Source organism: Chinchilla lanigera, unplaced genomic scaffold (assembly GCF_000276665.1).
Source record: "Chinchilla lanigera isolate Chin_1 unplaced genomic scaffold, ChiLan1.0 scaffold00024, whole genome shotgun sequence".
Classification (NCBI taxonomy): Eukaryota; Metazoa; Chordata; class Mammalia; order Rodentia; family Chinchillidae; genus Chinchilla; species Chinchilla lanigera.
The window spans coordinates 22978136-22995715 of NW_004955425.1; the positions used below are offsets into that span (position 1 = coordinate 22978136).

Genomic DNA, 17580 nt, shown 5'->3' on the forward strand with positions numbered 1-17580 from the left:
AGTTCATGATCATGATAACAATGATGTAGATAATGTAGAAACAACATCAGATCACACTGAACAAGCTGAGTACATATTAAACCATTCTATAAAGTCATTGTACTTAACTCTGAAGCAAAAATTTGGTAAGAAGGAAATTGTATAGTTACTGTATTAAATAAGCTTTAGCAAAGAAAAATAGTGCTTTGTAGAAATTTTTAAAATTAAAAAGATAGCAAAATTAGCTTGTGATCTGAACCCTGGTTTAACATTCAGATTCTCTTCATTTGTAAATCCCCCCCAATTAGATTGGGGTATCATTTAGTACTGAGATACCATGCTATCACTTGCTTCTTTCTCTGTCACATAGCTTTTCCCTCTTACCAGGGCTTCTGTCTTCAGAAATGATATTTAAAAACTTGTTTTGGGGGATTTTTTAAGAGTGGAACTTACCTGTAGTGTGAATTTTCTTCTCTTGTTGGTATTTAGCCAAATCGTAGTTGAAATTGGAAGCCGTTTCTCACTCAGTTTTTCATTCTTTACATATGGGGCAGTTAACATTTTGAATGGGAGAATGGGTATATAGATGGTCCAACGAATGAACAAACATGCATATGAAATCCACCAGAAAAGTCACATTTTGCCTAGAAAGACAACATATTGTGATTCAAGTTAGAAGAACCAGCTTCTGGTTCCCTAGTGTCTCTACCGTTCACTTGTTCATGGCCTTGGCAGGTTTTACCCTTCTCCGGGCCAGTTCCCCATGTCTCTAGTACACATGGCTTCTGAAGCCTTCGTACTGTGATGAGCTTTCTCCCTTTCCTTTTCACCTTATTCCTTTAAAGTCTTCCTCACAGCCAACCTCACCCCTCTGACCTGCATTCTCCCTCACACTGTCACTGGTCAGTCATCCTTCAGTACCATATTTATTATATCATTTATTACATCATTTGTAGATTGTTTACAGTTTTCTTGTGGTCTGCAGATAAATCCAGCTTTCTTCACTCTCCAGTTTCCTAACTCACCTTCTTTGTTTACAGCATTCTGTCATCTGGCAAGTAACTAGAGTCTTCCTTTCCTCTTAACTCACATCCCATCCTGATTTAAAAACTAGGCCTTATCACTTCCTGTTCTTCACGTCGCCTTACACCCTGGCCCCAGTGACCCTCCTGTCCTTGGTGCTGCTGACCAGGCAGTGGTTTTTGGCCTATGTGTGAGGAAGCCTCGGCGTTTGTAGCAGTATGTTGGCCACACAGAGAGTGGGGGAGGACCAAAGGCTCCATGCGTCACGCCTTCCTCCACCTGCTTTTCCTTTTATACATACATTTCATTTGAGATTTCCTTTTAAAGTTTTCTTTTGTTGGCACTATCATTTATAGATTGAATTGTTACTTTGTTTTTTAAAGCATGCATATTCTTTCTTAATTAAATTTAAAGTTAAGTGAAGACAGAGCCATATCTTAAACTTGTCTCCCCTTTCCTATCTTGCTAAGTATTTATTATTAACTTCATGAATTAGAATTTCTTCTGCCTAATTCACAGGACATTGTGAAAATAAAATTAGAAAAAGGTGCTTTAAAAATTATGCCATATTGTGTTACTGTCTTTATAGTATTGTTTTAGAGTAAGAATTTGTTGGAAGCTAAAACTTTCTCCACTTTTTGTTTCATTCAGCAAACAATTGAATGTAGTAAGCACTAAAAGAGAGTAGGTTAAAGTCTCTTCACACAGGCTGGGAGAAATAAAAACATGTAAAGACACAGATTTGTGTTATGTGAGAAGTAGTTATAGCAGTTTGTTCAAGCAAATGTGTGCAACAAAGAAGGACGTATGACTTGTTTTAGGTGAGTCAGGAAAGGCTTTCCCTCAGGTGTTCTTGGGGCAGAAGTTGCAAGATGAATGAAACCAAGAAGTAGACCTTTTAGGGAACAGAGTAGACTACAAATAACTAGTATTCCTTCGAACTAGAGAATCTAATGAAATTGGAGATAAGCTATACCTGAGATGTCTGATATGGCGCTCACTAACCACATCTAGTTACTTAAATTTAAATTAGGTAAAATTAGAAATGTATGTGTTTAGTCATCTTGGTTCTGTTCAGAGAGTGCATATGTGGCCACCATATTAGACAGCACAGATTGAGAACATTTCTGTTGTCATAGGTCATTCTGCCACTTGGGGCTGAGCTAGATTGTGGAGAGTTGTATGCACTTGGTTAAAGAGTTGGGCTTTGATCTTACAAGAGCCGTGAGCTGTGAAGAGTCTTAAGAGAATGACATGATCTTGTTTTCATTTTTAAAAGATTTTCAAACTTCTAGTTACCTGCTTCTAAGTACTTGATTGTCTAGAACAAGTAAAAACATTTCTGTCACCACATAGCTTTGCTGACAAAGTGTACTTAGAAGAGAATTATACATCTTGGACCACTGATTAATTAGAGTGGAGAATAAAATAGAGAAATGATTTAAACATACTTTTTTTAAGACCTCTGACTCAACTGGAGAACTCTCTTGAAAACTATTGTGATTCTTTATATTAATGTGGAAAAATGGTTCTTCACCTTTTTCTGTTAGTGAAATTAACTGGGTGATAAATGTTAGTGATAATGTTATGTGATAAAAATTTTCAAAAACTATTACTCAAGATATTTATATCCCTGTTTTGTTATAGGATTTGCCATTATGTTTTGAAAGCAAAGACTAATAACTGCCATGACTTGATAATAACTTGACTAAATCAAGATGTTAAATAGAATTGTCATACATTTATTAATCAAAGTAATTTAATTAGATTTACTAACAAAATAAAAATGTTGCTTTCAATAATTGGAATTAAATTTTCATGCACATTTGCTAATTTGGGCCTTTTCTTACAGTTAACCCCATATCCACTCCAGTTGCACTTCCCACACCAGTGCTTTCTCCAAGCTTGATAGCTGATCTTGAAGGCTTAAACTTGTCAACTTCCTCATCTGTCATCAACGTAAGTTATTTTTTAAAACACCAGCTCAGTTTTCATATTGTGCCATTGCATCTTTTTTATTTCAGTGCAGATGATTGAAGTGGGTTCTTAGTCTTGAATAGTTCTTTCTCTTAACAAGTCCAATTCACAGAAGACGTTTTAATTTTGTAAATGGTTTTTAAATTTACTCTACCCAAACCATTATCTTCTCAATTTGCTTTTGCTTATTAACCACATTTAATTATGTATACGTTCTCTCTGGCAGTGTTAAAAATCTATGTTACAAACCTGTAATATACAGGAATCCTTGCCTTATCAAGTAGTTTATGGAGTGGTGTTGCTTAACAAAGATATGTTCTAGTAAATGCATCATTGGGTGATTTGGTCATTGTGAGAGCATCATTGAGCATACTTACCCAAACTAAGACAGCAGTGCTATCTCTATGCAATATAATCTTACAGAACTGTTACCATATATGTGGTCTACAGTAGTTTAAAATGTCATTATGGACTCATGACTAGCCCTGAATTTTGCAATAAAGAATTATTGTTTAGGAGATAGGGGATCTCACTGAGTGGAAGAGTTCATGGCCCTGGATCAATCCCTAATACCAATGTCCTCCCCTCCCAAAGTCTATATTAAACAACTTTCACTCCCATAATCATTTTATTACTACCATTTGGCTCCTTTTTTTTTTGCCACAAGCTACTAAAAATTCCTAACAGTTTTCATTTTAAAATGCCCAAGATAATATTTTTCTTTTCTTTTTTTTCATACATTTATTTGCATGTGTTGATATCTTTTTTAAAAATCCTTTAATAATGTTTGTGGGGTGAGACTAGAAATGAGGTTGAGAGTCCTGCTTTCAACAAAATAATGTCAAAGCCATCAACCTGTCATATATGTAAAATTGCAGTGACTTTTTTTGTGTTAACATGGTATACCCACTACACTTTCACTTTAAATCAAGTGTACTGCCAAGGACGTACAGTCTGTGGAGATGCTTGATCTTGGGTTAGGTTTATTGCCAGAAACCTATAAGCTAAGGGAATAGAAGATAGTTGTAGAGCTTTGATGGGCACGAGAAGAGTGAGCGGATCTGGAGCAGCAGGTGGGTCCCAGGGCTGACACATGGTGTTCTCCGCTGCCAGGGAGCATAGAGCTCCTCCACCAGAGGTGGGGAGGAAGAACACTAAGTCTTGTACAGTGTTAAAACATTTTCTCCTTCAGAGCAGATTGATACACCAAGGCCATCCAGTGAACTACTTGAAAGAGTGATGTGTATTTCAGGTCACTTAGAAAGTACAGGGAACGCTAAGCTGTCATCCTGTGAGGTGCACAAAGAGGTTTTTGTGTAGGCCTCCCAGAAGTGAGAATTGTGTTTGGGGTTTAGTTTGCCCTTCATATTACTAGAAGAAATCACATTAAAAAAAGAGATGGAGGAGCATTGAAAACAATCACATCTTTTATTTGTACAAGTAATATTTGTTGAGAATTTGTGTTACTCTACAGAGAAAAGTGGTCATTAGAAAACCTATCATGAAGTAGTTAGTTCCTTGATTGGAATAGGAAATCCCTGAAAATTTGATTTCCAGGAAGGATAAGTGACTACTTGTGTTTTGGTATCAGATGGCTAGGGTACAAATCGGGGCTTTACCACTTGCTAGCTATTTGACCTTGGAAAATTGGTAAAGTAGTAGCATTTATGCACTTCAGTTATCTGTGAGCATAATAGCTACCTTATGGATTATTATGAGATTAATGAGTTGATAATACATAAACCTCTGAGAACAGAGACTAGTGCATTGTTGTCACTCGATAAATATTAACTAGTATTTTTGGAAGTTACTTGATACATAATAATGGACCCTCTTACACTTTGTTAGTTGTAAGAAAAATGCAGTTGAGATCAGAAAAGCTTGTAGTAAGTTTTCATTCCTCACACAGCAATTGAAAGATTTGCCCTCTTACACTAAGGAAAATACGTATTGGGATGATTTCTTCAAAGGAAAGAAAAGCACTCTACCCAAATAGGTGGAGAAGAGCTCTCAGGTACTGCAGCTGAAGTAGGCTCCCAGCACTCCTCTCCAAAAGCCAGCAGCCCCCAAAATAAAGAGCAACAAAGAGCTGCCGCCAGCAGACAAGGAAAGGAATAACTTTAAAGAAAAAGATAAAACTTTGAAAAGTTAGCCCTGTGGAAATAGTGTGCAGTGTGCAGTGGCAAGGCCCCCAATCTCACCAGCACCTTCAAAACAATACTGAGAAAAGGAGAAAAATCAGTGAAATTTTAAGTTTTCTCTTTACTTATATGAATTTGCAAAGAAGTGGACTAAAGATGTGCAAAGAAAAGAATCAAAAGAGAAACTTTCAAGAATTACAGCTTACATATGATGTTAAGGGATCTCAACAAATACAGGAACTTTTTCAGACCCTAGAATAAAATTCATAGGTAATAGGGTATATCTGTAACTTTAAAGTCAGCATGTTGCCTCAGTTGAGTAGAAAGGCAAAATTAAAAAATTTATAATGATGTAATATTTACTGTGATGTGTACATGTTTGGCCATGACAACACACTGGAAGGTGTAATGAAATGATGAAGTGATGCTGGCACTCATATGTAAAATTCATAAATGTGGGAGCTCTAAATGCAGACTGAGGTAAGGTATTGCATTAGGACCTCAAATATTATGCTTTGTGGTATGACATAAATATCCAAACATTGAATAGTTTTTCTGGATCAGAGTAGTTGTGTTTTTAAAAAATTGAGCATATTAAAACCTACCCAAAATGCTTTGTACTTATATGTAAAATGCCCTAAAAGTAAGTCATTTTAAACAAACTTTATAGTGTGAATGTCCATAAGACATTTGAATGTTACTGGTTCTTTTTTGCGTAGGAAATCAGTAATACGCAAAATTGAAGCAGTGCTTCTGTAAAGGGATGTGGTACCAGCTGCAGTGGTGAGTGCTCTGCCCTGCTCACTGCAGGGCAGCAGGTACTGTGGTACATCAGGCATTGCAGGCCCTTGGTCCTTACAGCCAGTGGCCTCCTTTGCTGTTCCCCTTTCAGTGGGTGCTCCAGACAACACAGCCAACACAGCCAACACAGCCAACACAGCCCAGGACGCGGTATTCAGTCAGAGCTCTGCTGCTTATACCCTGAGGCTCTGAGGCAAGCCAGTTTACTTTTCATGGCTGAAGCGTTTTTCCATCTGTGAAATAAAGATAATAGTGAGTCGTACCTCATAGAATTGTTAGTATTTGAAAAGTGTTAACATATGTGGAGTTTCTATTATTTTTTTATTATTGCTATTATAACTTTATAAAGGAAACAAAATATGACCCAAGAAACTTGTGTTATCTTTGTCCTGTTAAGGCTGCTTATGCTCAAATATGAAAATAACTATTGAGGGGCTGGGGATTTAGCTCAGCAGTACAGTGCCTGCCTGACAAGCACAGGGTCGTGAGTTCAATTCCTGGTACCGGAAGAAAACCAAAAAAGCAAAAAAAAAAAAAAAAGATAACTATTGAGTCCTACTTTTTAAAAAAATGGTATTGCTTAATGAGCAAACCAATTAATAGATACAAAATAACAGAATTAGTAGCTACCAATTGAATAGAAATGGTAAAAAAAAATACAAGAAACCAAAACTAGATGATAGGGAGAGAAAATAATGAGACGCTACCTGTTGTTTCATTTTTTTTTCTCATAGTAAGAGATTGATTAGTATTATGCAAAGCTGAGACACTTTTTATTTTTAATCTCAAACCTCTTAATAGTTTACATTTATTCAAAGAACATTTATCTGAAGTTTTGGAAAGTTTTTACATTCTTAATTTTAATTATTCAATTAAAACACCACTATAATCTCATTTAACAAAATAATTTGTTTCTCTATATTTGTCCATGTTTAAGTTGTGTTACATTCACAGTGTGTTGTGGTTTGGGGGTTTTTGCAAGGGGAGCAATACAATACAGAACACTTATTTTATAAGATTATTTATAATAGTCACCCAAAGAATCATACACAAAGAGAGTACGGGAAATCTGTCCACACACTAAAGACCAGAGAATCCAGCTGAGGGTCTGGATCCCGCAGTAATGTCCTCCATGAGTCCACCCAAAAACCTAGAACCCATAACAATGCATCCCATGAGTCCAGCTGGAGGCCTAGAGCCCGTGGCGATGTCTCGTGCAGGCCTGTTTCACAACTCTGTCCTGAAAGGCCCAAAGGACAGTGGTGGAAGCTAGATAGTACACCAGCGGGATGAAGGATCTGTGCTAGCAGGCTGAGGGATTTGCACTGGAGCCAAGAAGCAATGCTCAAAGTAAGAACCAGAGCTGTGGGCCGGGGATATAGCTCAGCACCGGGTGCTGCACAGCACCTGCTTGGCAAGTGCAAGGTCCTGAGTTTGTTTCCTGGTAGCAAAAAAGAAGAAAAAAGAATCAGAGTTCTACCTGAAAAGTACCAGTCATCCTCAGTAACAGTGAGGTCTTGAGCTCCTTCAGCAACAGCTGAGTTCCCATCAGCAAAGCCAACAGGACAAGCTCCTCCAGGAGAGTGAGCAGTGCACCATCTCCCCCTCTGGAGCCAGGAAGCTATCCTCAAAGTAAGGACCAGAGCTTCCCCAAGGTGAACCGTAGCTATTTTCAACAACAACAAGGTCCTGAGCTCCTTCGATGGTAACAGCTGAGTTCATGAGGAAAGTCAGCAGCTCCCTACAGCTTCCCTAACAACTTCCCTAGCAGCTTTCTTACAGCTTCTAAATTTTTTCCTGTCCAGTTTTGCCTCTTATGCTGCCGGCAAGAGTCCTCAGGTGGGCCTCCCATACCCGGCACCACACTGGTTCAGTTCAGCTGGGTGTTACAAGTTGACCACCAGTTGTCAATCGATCACACAGTGGTTAACAGTTATTTCAGGTGGCATGATTTTTGGAGCAATTATTGATTTCTTTTTCTATACTTTTCTATAATGGTTAAATGTTTCATAATACTAATTTTAAAACAGTAAATTGTTACTATGAAAATAGGCAAAAGTATCAAAGTAGGCAAAATTAATTTATGGTATTACAAGTCAGAATAAAGATTACTCTTAGAATTAGTGCTTGTAGAGAACATGAGAGGAACTTAGGAAATGCTGACCTGTGTGATGGTATGTGATGGTATGTTCAGTTTAGGGAAAGTCTTTAAGCTTTGCAGTTAAGATGTGCATGCTTTATGTATCTTATACTTCAATAAAACATTTGTGGACAAGTGATATAAGTGCATTATTTATAGAGAGGAAACACAGATAATGCTAAAAATATTCAGTAGTAGTGATCAATAAATGCACATTTAAAGAAACACTTTGCTTGGACATTATCAAAATGTTACAGAAACCGGTGTCCATTGTTGGTGAGGGTCTCTATGAAATAGGCATTATACACCACTAGGCTCGTGCAAGGATAAAGTATCTTTCTGGATGGCAGTTTGGTCATCTATGTAAAGAACCATCAGATATAAAGATGACCCAGTAATCTTTCTTCCAAGGAAATAATTAGAAATGGTGTGAAGATTTATATTCATGGTTGGTTGTGAACCTAAATGTCTAATGATACGAGAATATAAAATGTAGCAAAAACAATTTAAGGAATTTTGTATAATCGTTATAAAATTTTTTATTACTTTAATGAGATGAAAAAATACAATGTGAAGAAAAAAGATACAGAAATGTTATATGTATATATATAGATTTCAGTTTTGACAAACTGTACTGTTGTGTTTTTAAATACCGAGGAAATGAAAGAGTAGAAGAAACCATCATAATGTTAACATTTTTTTTTCTCAATGATCAGATTATGGATGTATAGATTATATTTTTCTCCAGTATATTTTTCAGTATTTTCCAGATTTTCTTTGCAATACATTTTCAAAAATGTTTTAGCAGAAATGGAACACAGGTGTATGGATGACTATGATTCTTTTTTATTAACACAACTAGCTCTTGTCTTTCTGAATCATCACTACTAATTAGTCGAGTGGTACTGAGAAAGTCATTTGATTTTTCCATGTTTTACTTTAGATCTAATATTCTATGTGTACATGAACCTAAGACAGAATTTCAAAGTACTGAAAATAGTTACACCAGAATTACTTAAATTGTTTTGTAAAAAATAGATGAAACAGTTTTTAGCTTATATGCTGACTTCACAGTTTACGCATGGTTTTTCTTCTGGTAGATTGTTTTCCTTGTGCATTTGACAATTTGAGTAGATTTTATTTTTTGAAATTACCTAAGTGTTTCTGTTAAAACTCGAAGAACAATTCCTTGTTCCCATCAAATATTTTCTAATGAAAACTTTCCCTGTTTGTTCTCTTTGAATCATTTATTCAGAGAGTTTTAAAAATAATGCATAATAAACATCACTATAAGGAAAGGATTTACTTGTACAAACTATATGCAGTGGGCCATGTAGATACACATGAAAACTATATGGTAAAGATAATGTAGAAACAGTATTCGTTTCAGTCTTACATATGCTGACCCACAGATGCCTGTGTAAATGAGGAATAATTTTAGTTCCTGGTGTAATATTTCAGTGATATGCAGTGGTTAGTTTTTTCCCTCTAGATCATTGTTAGGTCGTGAGTCTAAATCAAGCCCTGAGAACAGAGATACAATCCTCATGGTGGTTGGCTTCTTGTAGGGATGAAAAATCAGTTGTTACAAATTCCCTGAATATGTAAATGTGCTTTTACAAAAATCAAATTAAATACTGGATCAAAAATGTTTGAATTCTGTTCTACAGCTGTAAACTCCAAAATTTGATTTTATGGCCCTGGAATGAGGAGAATAGTGCACCTTTGCAATTTGAGGATTGGTATTAGATTCAGGTTTAAGGATCTTGGACCGGACATAAGGTATGAGAGGAAGGACCTAGTCAAAATTAGGATTGACAGGGTCTCAGGTGCCTTTGTGTTCAGTAAAAACAGATTTGACATCACCTATCCTACATTTTTCCTTGCCTTCATCCCCTAAATTGGATAATAGAACTATGCCAGGAGAATTTTAAAAAGTGACCCAGACAGCCAGGAGTAGTGACACTTGCCTGTATGTAGTCCCACCACTTGGAGGACGGCACAGAAGAATCACTTGAGCTAGGACCGTGGTGGTGAACCTGTGGCACTTGTGTTACTTTTTTTTCTTTTAAGACCAAAGATGTTCATGTATGGGTTGTTTTTTTTTTTCTAAACTAAAGTTTCAATATCCAGGTTTAATTGCAGTGTTGGCACTTTGCTATAAATAAGTGGATTTTGAGTCGCAGTTTGGCACTGGTCTCTAAAAGATTCACTGTCACTGGCCTAGGAGTTTGAGGCCAGCCAACAACCTAGTGAGAGAGAGAGAGAGAAATGGATAGATGGAGGGAGGGAGAAGGGGGAGAGGGAGCTAGAAAGAGAGGCAGAGAGGAGGGAGAGGAGGAGAGGGAGAAGGGGAGAGAGGGAGAGGGGGAGAGGGAGAGGGAAAGGGAGAGCGAGCGCATATCTAGAGGACCTCACTGTCTTCTATAAACAGCGCACAGTAAGGAACAGGGCCCCGTGTGCCTTACCTATTTCTCTGTAAGAGGAGATGGGAGAGAGAGAATGGTGCTTCGCTGACAAGAGCAGATAAGGTTGCCAAGGGGCACCAGGGACTGCCCTATTGGAACCTTTATTGTAGAGAAGCTCAGTTGCTAAATCTGCCCTATAAAGTTCTGTACATCTAAGTCAGGCTACTGTACTCCAACTGAGAGCTTATTCTGCTGACAATGTGCTACTTCTGCTCATAAATGTTTCCAAGAGAAGTGCCTTTGGTGAAATCATTGCTTAGTTGGTTTAGACTCTGTAGTAATTCGTTCTGTTTGCTTCCAACCAAGCAATCAAGTTTTTCTCTCATGACAGTTTCTTCCTACCATCAATTGCATTAACCTAGTTTAAATCTGAAACATGAGAGCTTATTAGTTAAAAAGTAATTAATGTAAGTTTTGATAGATTGGTGGTAGAACTGCACAGTGGTAAAACCACACTTTAGAGGGTAATTTTGGAAGTAGGTTAAATTTATCCACCTCTGTGATGTAGTGGGCCATGTAGATACACATGAAAATATGTGCAAGATGCTCACTGGCACATTGGAAAAGCAAACTGTTGGAAACTAAATATCTATTGCTAGTATAGATACATAAATTGTGACATATATATACAATAAAATACTATGCCAGTTGTAAAATGGATGAACTACAAATACATGATGAACATAGATCCATCTCCACAGCAATTTGAAGAAAATTAAATTAATGGGTCCATGTAATATAAAGCTATTCATAGAAACTTTTAAGAACATGTAAAATAATTGGATAGCTGGTAGATGCATACATATGTAGAAAATGTATAGAAGTATACCAGTAACCATGAACACCACATGTTTTGTTTTTTGGTTTTTTTTTTTTTTTTTGTTTTTCTCCGGTACCGGGAACCAAACTCATGACCTTGCGCTTGCCAGGCAGGCGCTTTGCCGGTGAGCTAAATCCCCAGCCCCCACACCACATGTAAATACCAGTTAACTCTCATGCCAGGGGAAAGCAGAGCGAAATCTGGGAGGGATGCACTTGCGGGAGTCACCAGATTTCTAAAACTATTCCTGGTGCTAGTGGCACTGTTGTGGTTTTGTTTTTAATCTGTATGCTTATTTTATTTTTCAGTCTATTATTGATGCTTCTTTGCCTAAATTATTTTATGTCTGGGTATAATTGGACCAGTAATAAACATTAAATGTTAGTGTAGATGGCCTCAGTTATATCCTACGTACATCATTTCACTTCTTTCCACAAACCTAAAGATAATTATTTTTTATTTAAAAATTTTTTAATATTGTTTATTTTCCTTATAAAAATTAATTATTTCTCCTTGTTGTTGCTCATACCACAGGAGATGAGAAAGCAGATGCCAAACATGAATTCAAAGTTTTGCTTCTAAATTTCATTCCCTTTATTGTCTTTTTGATCTTCTTTAAAATTAAATAAATCAGCCTATATGTATGCCATATGTGGTATACCCAATTTATTTATTAAAATGCATTAGGCTGGGCACAGTGACACACACCTGTAATCCCTGCACTTGGGAAGCTGAGGCAGAAGGATCACTGTAAGTTCGAGCCAGCCTGGGCTACATAGTGAGACCCTGTCTCAAAAAACCAATGAACCAACCAACAAGTAAATACATAAATAAGCATACGTGCATACATAAATATGTGCCCTGTCATCTTACTTATTCCATGATTTGCCTGGCAAATCCTTATTTTCCTCATAGATTGTGCACTGTCAGCCATACTTTGTTCTGTGTTTAATTTTCATAGATTCTGAATTAAAAAAGAATTCAGAAAAATGAGAGTTTAGCAGTACCATTTCACTTTTTCAGATCACACAAAAAATATTGTAAGACTCCTCTTGGAAGACTTATAATAAAATTATAATAAAATCATAATTTAAATCTTTAGACTTTGTTGCAGAGAAAAATATTTCCTTATATTAGCCATTTACGTGATCATGGATGGTAACTTCTTTAAAAAGAATTGGCTGAATGATATTCAGAAAAGAGTTTGATATGGATTTCGCCTTTGTTGAAGCCGAGCACAGAGGAGCTGGCTTTTAGATCCCTGAACCTGTGCTCTTGGTGTGGCCACTTCCAAGACCTGGGAGCTCTTAACAGAGAAATAGGTAAGGCACGCGGGGCTCTGTTCTTTGCTGTGTGCTGTTCGTAGAAGTAGTGAGGTCCTCTGGGTATGTGCTCGTGCTCTCTCGCTCGCTCGCTCTCTCTCTCTCTCTCTCTCTCTCTCTCTCTCTCTCTCTCACACACACACACACACACACACACACACACACAAAGACTCCTTGACATGGCTTCATTTCATTGACTTTAAAGGTATTTTTTGAATTGAACACCGTACCACCAGGTTACTAGACTAAGATTACAGATAACAGCTTATTAAGACAGTCCCTTCCTGAAGGAGCTCATGGTTAAGTGAATGGAACAAACCAAAAAATTTCGCTTCTCCACAAGGCTCTAAGTCATCGTGAAAGAGGCACAGTCAGTAAAGCAATGGCGAGTCGTACTTCTGTTGGGGCTTGGAGAGTGACTGAGTTCACCAACAAGAAGGAACAGAGACAAGTGTTTCAGCTGCAGAACATGGCCAGTTACAAGATAAAGTGTGTTGCATACCTTTGAGAAGTTGAGTAGCTAGAACTAGCTAGTGTAGGAAATTATGTATTGGGAGAGAGAGGTGGGTACGGGTAAGGCTGGTCACGGTATTGTGAGGAGTTCAAAAGGAAGATTGAGGATTTTTCAGAGATTATTAGTGGTGATCAAGTCTTTGTTTTATAAAAGTTATGTGGAAGATAGGCAAGAGCAGAGTAACAGAACAGCTTAGTCATTGCCTAGATAGATAACTGAGGTTTCCGTTTGAATGATTCTTTGGATAAAAGTACCACTCTGTTAACCAAGATTGAAAATACATACAGGAAAAAATGGCAAAGACAGTGACATTGAAATTTAATGCTGACTCTTAGGGGCTTGTGGAGCATCAGGTTGGAGATTTACAGTAAGAGGCAGGTGTGGTGGCATAAGCTTGTAATCCCAGCACTCAGGAGGCTGAGGCAGGAGGATGGCCATGAGTTCGAGACTATCCTGGGCTACAAAGTGAATTTAAGGCCACCCTGAACTGCATAGTGAAGACCTGTTTCAAGACTGAAAAAAAGAAAGAAGAAGGAAAGGTAAAGAAAAAGACTTACTGTAAGAAAGGAAACATGCTTTCTGGATTTGAGAGCAAAACCAGGGCCAGCCATTGAAAAAGATCCATAGATGTGTGTGCACATACATTTCAAGCACATCCCCAGACCACAGGGGTACAGATCATAGTTTAACATGTAGAGATAGAAGGACCAACACAAGGAAACTTTGTGGGGTGAAAAGAGACAAAGATGGAATTTTGAGAAACATCATGCTTTTAAGAATCAACCAGAGAACACCAGGAATCTCAGACAATCATAACTTCAAAGACACTGGGCAACTTTGTGAGCCCCTGTCTCAAAATAAAATTTTAAGAGGGCTAGGGTAACCCCAGCACTCAGGAGGATGAGGCAAGGCTGGCTTGGGCTACATTGTAAGTTCAAGGCTGGCCTGAACTCCATAGTGAGACCCTCTCTCAAAATAAAAAAAGAGAAAGAAAGAAAAAGGGGTTTAGCTCAATGTAGAGCACTTGCCTAGGATGCACAGTAATATAGGTTCAATCCCCAGCACCACATAAAAAGAAATAGTGATGAAAAAAGCAAAAGACCGTATGAAAAGAGTGAAAGAAGGAAGTGAAATACAGAGCTGGACATCAGGAAACTCCACTTACTGAGAAAAAGAGACTAATAGTGTTGTAAGTGCTGTGCTACTAGAGGCACAAATCTAATTGCTCCTGGTGCCAAAATCTCTTAGAAAAGAATTTACCTATGAGACCTTGAAACAGTCTAGAATAAGTAAAGGCGCGTGTAGCTGACTGAAGTAAAAGGAGGAATCAGCGGGTAGAGGAAATGCCAAGAGCATGAAAGAATGGTGCTGTAATAGTAGTTGAATGTGGCTACAGTATAGCTTGTGCAGGTGGGAATAACCAGGTGTGATGCCAGAGGAGTGTGCTGGTGATCCCTTGTGATTGGGAAGTTGTAGTGATCATTCGTTAATTTCTTGCTTTCTAATCTTACTGTGTCCTGTTGCCTATAGAGAGGCAGTGGTGTTTGTAGTATGCTTTGGGGTAGACAGACTGCTGAAGGCTGTCAGAGCACCAGCTACCACAGGTCCACCTGGCCTTCCTGACAGCTTGGAGGGCGACCTCATGGTGCACCTGTGACCTGTTTTGTGAGGAAGCTCTGACTTAGCTACCTTAAAAATGACAGACTTGATCAGCAGGGATCACAGTCCCTAAGTGAAAACTCTCCAGCTCTCCACTCTCCCTGGAGGTCAGGCTGGTATTAAGTGGCCCCAACCCCTAATCACATAGCTGGTCTGGCCAGGCCAGTCCCCATCCTGAGTTCACTTAGCGTACACTGTCTAGTGGCCCACCGGGAGACACTTCAGTGGCATAATTGATGAGATGTGGCCTCAAAAGGGCCACAGTGAATAACAAAGTCACTTCTCTACTGGAGTAATTCTAAAGGTTCAGAGTAAGCTCACAGGAACTGGGACAAAGCCCCAGTCTCTCTCTAAGTGAGACCAGATTCCTTCAGGTCAATGTTTATCCATTCAAATATTTATTCTGGCCAGAATATTTTGCCAGAGAAGCAGCAGTGAACAGGATGGGCAAGGTACCTGCACTCATGGGCTTTACACTGAGCATGAAAATAGAGAAAAATGGCCTCACTGATAAGTAATTACAGTTTACTACCTGGTTTCATTTTTGTAAAACCATCTTGCCTATTTGGAATTTTCTATAGGTACAAGTTGTCATTGTGTGTTACCATTTCCTTGGTGGTGACTGTTACACCAGCTAACCTCCACTTACAGCCACTTGTATACCTCTGCAGCTTTGTAGTTTGAAGCCTAGTGAGTCATGGTCTTTCACTAGTGCATAGTCTCATTCTTAGAAATGGTACTGTGTGTGTTTCTTCTGTGGTGGAAGAACTAGCTCTTTAAAAAAACTTTTTTTAATACTTTTAAAAGTTAAAGTATATTCAAGCCCCAGGCTAAAAGACATGTCCACCTAAGACCACATTCCTTTGGGTTTAGAAGAGGATGAAATTATAAGTCAAAATTAAAAATAATTTTGTCATTTTAAATTTAGGGAAAATCCTTTATTTGTTCTGATGAAAATGTCAGTAGTCATGGAACTGTGGTAAAAATAATGAAAAATCACTGGCCTGGGTCTGCTTAAATTGAAAGCATTTTCTAATTAAAATTTGACAGTATTTTGTGCTTCCATTGCCTAGTCGAGTCCTGTCGTGTTCTTTTACTCAATTCTGTTGTGTTTGAATTGCTGTAATTTTTAAATTAAACTTTAAAGTGAGCCATCCTGCTGCTTGATCTTTTTGTTTCTGTGCCATTTAAGAAGTCTCATAATCTCTCTCGTAGCTGTAACAGCCCATTTTCATCTGTTCCCCTCCTAGGTCATTACAAGGAACTACTTCTTAAAAAGAGATTAGCCAAGCATGGTGGTACATAACTGTAATCCCATCCTTCTGGGAGGCTGAGGCAGGAGGATCACAACTTGTGTTCAAGGGGCTGGCATTGTAGCTCAGTGTGAAGGTCCTGGGTTTAATCCCCAATATTTATGGTTGTTATTCATTATCAGTTGCAGATTTTTAAAAACGTTTTTAATTGTTTTAAAGTTATATGCCACTTTTAAGTCAGCTGCCGTAGTTCATGTTTTGTTGTATCTGCTGAATTGTATTTCTAATGAAAAATACATTTCTCAAAGTGTTTTTATTGTTTTTGTTTTTCTTCTGGTACCAGGAATCAAACTCATGACCTTACGCTTGCCAGGCAGGCACTGTGCCGCTGAGCTAAATTCCCAGCCCCATTTCTCAAAGTTTTAATGTTTTAGATTATTACTTAATGCCCTGGATTAAATAATGATTAATTTAAGGCAGAAGTTAGCCAGTTTAACTTCTGTTACCATTGTTCCTGTAAAAAGTACATGACACATTTGTTTATGAACATAGGACAGGGTATAGTATGGAAAACTGCTGAATCTTATTTTAATAGTGTTAAAAATCAGCCTGACCTAAACATGGAAAATATTATTGTGACACTTAATAAAAATTTCTTTTCAGAGGAAGAGAAAACGAATTCAGCTGCAGAGTACACTCCCAACTAACACTAAGAAGTTAATCTAGTATCAGAGACAGACAGCGTGGAGTAACAATAAATCAGTACAGTGTATGACCTTAACACTGCAGAAAAGTGAAAACCGCTTGTCTGGGTCTGGACCAGACTTGGATTATTCGGGCCGTCCAGGAATGTAATTGCATGCAGTTTTTATAAACCTATCAATCAGGATTATTTCTCTAATTTTGCAGCTGTTCTATATTACTAAATTTAAAGTATCTCCTCTAAATGTTAATATTGAAGATCTGCTTTACACTTTGGTTGAAAAGAAACATATGCTCCCCCAAAAAGACAACAGAAAATTGTAGCAAGTTCTCTTTAAAATGCATACTTCCAGGAGATAGCAGCCAGATGCAATACATGCAGCTTTTGGAATCCTGATTTGAACAAAGCATTTCCTTAAAGAAATAGGAAATAAACAGTAGAGAAATGTCAGTACTGCCTATGTCTTAGGAGAAGGTAAGAAAATTTTTTTTTTGTTTTTGAGTTTTAAGTATAATAGTATTTTAAGTTTTTTAAAGTCTTTTTTAGATACACAAATCATTTATTGATGAAATTATATGTAGAATTTGCTTTTAAGTTCAGAAGTAGAATAAAAGATTTTACACACACACACAAAAAAGTTTTACACAAGTTACAAACAGATTGGCTAAGCGTTGGGTTTTTTGTTGTTTTGGGATTTCTTCAGTGCTATGGATTAAACCCGGGGTCTACACTTGCTAAACCTGCACTCTACTGCTGAGCTACACAGCCCCAGCCACTAAA

The 17580-nt window shown here is 37.7% G+C and overlaps 1 protein-coding gene across 1 annotated transcript in view; it reads left to right on the plus strand.

Moving 5' to 3' along the window:
• Window positions 1-17580, plus strand: part of Ap3b1 (adaptor-related protein complex 3, beta 1 subunit) — a 258894-nt gene that overhangs the window by 185520 nt on the left and 55794 nt on the right. The window contains exon 22 of the mRNA XM_005386022.2: window positions 2855-2961. Coding sequence (XP_005386079.1) covers window positions 2855-2961 — 107 coding nt within the window. The remainder of the gene's footprint in view (window positions 1-2854; window positions 2962-17580) is intronic.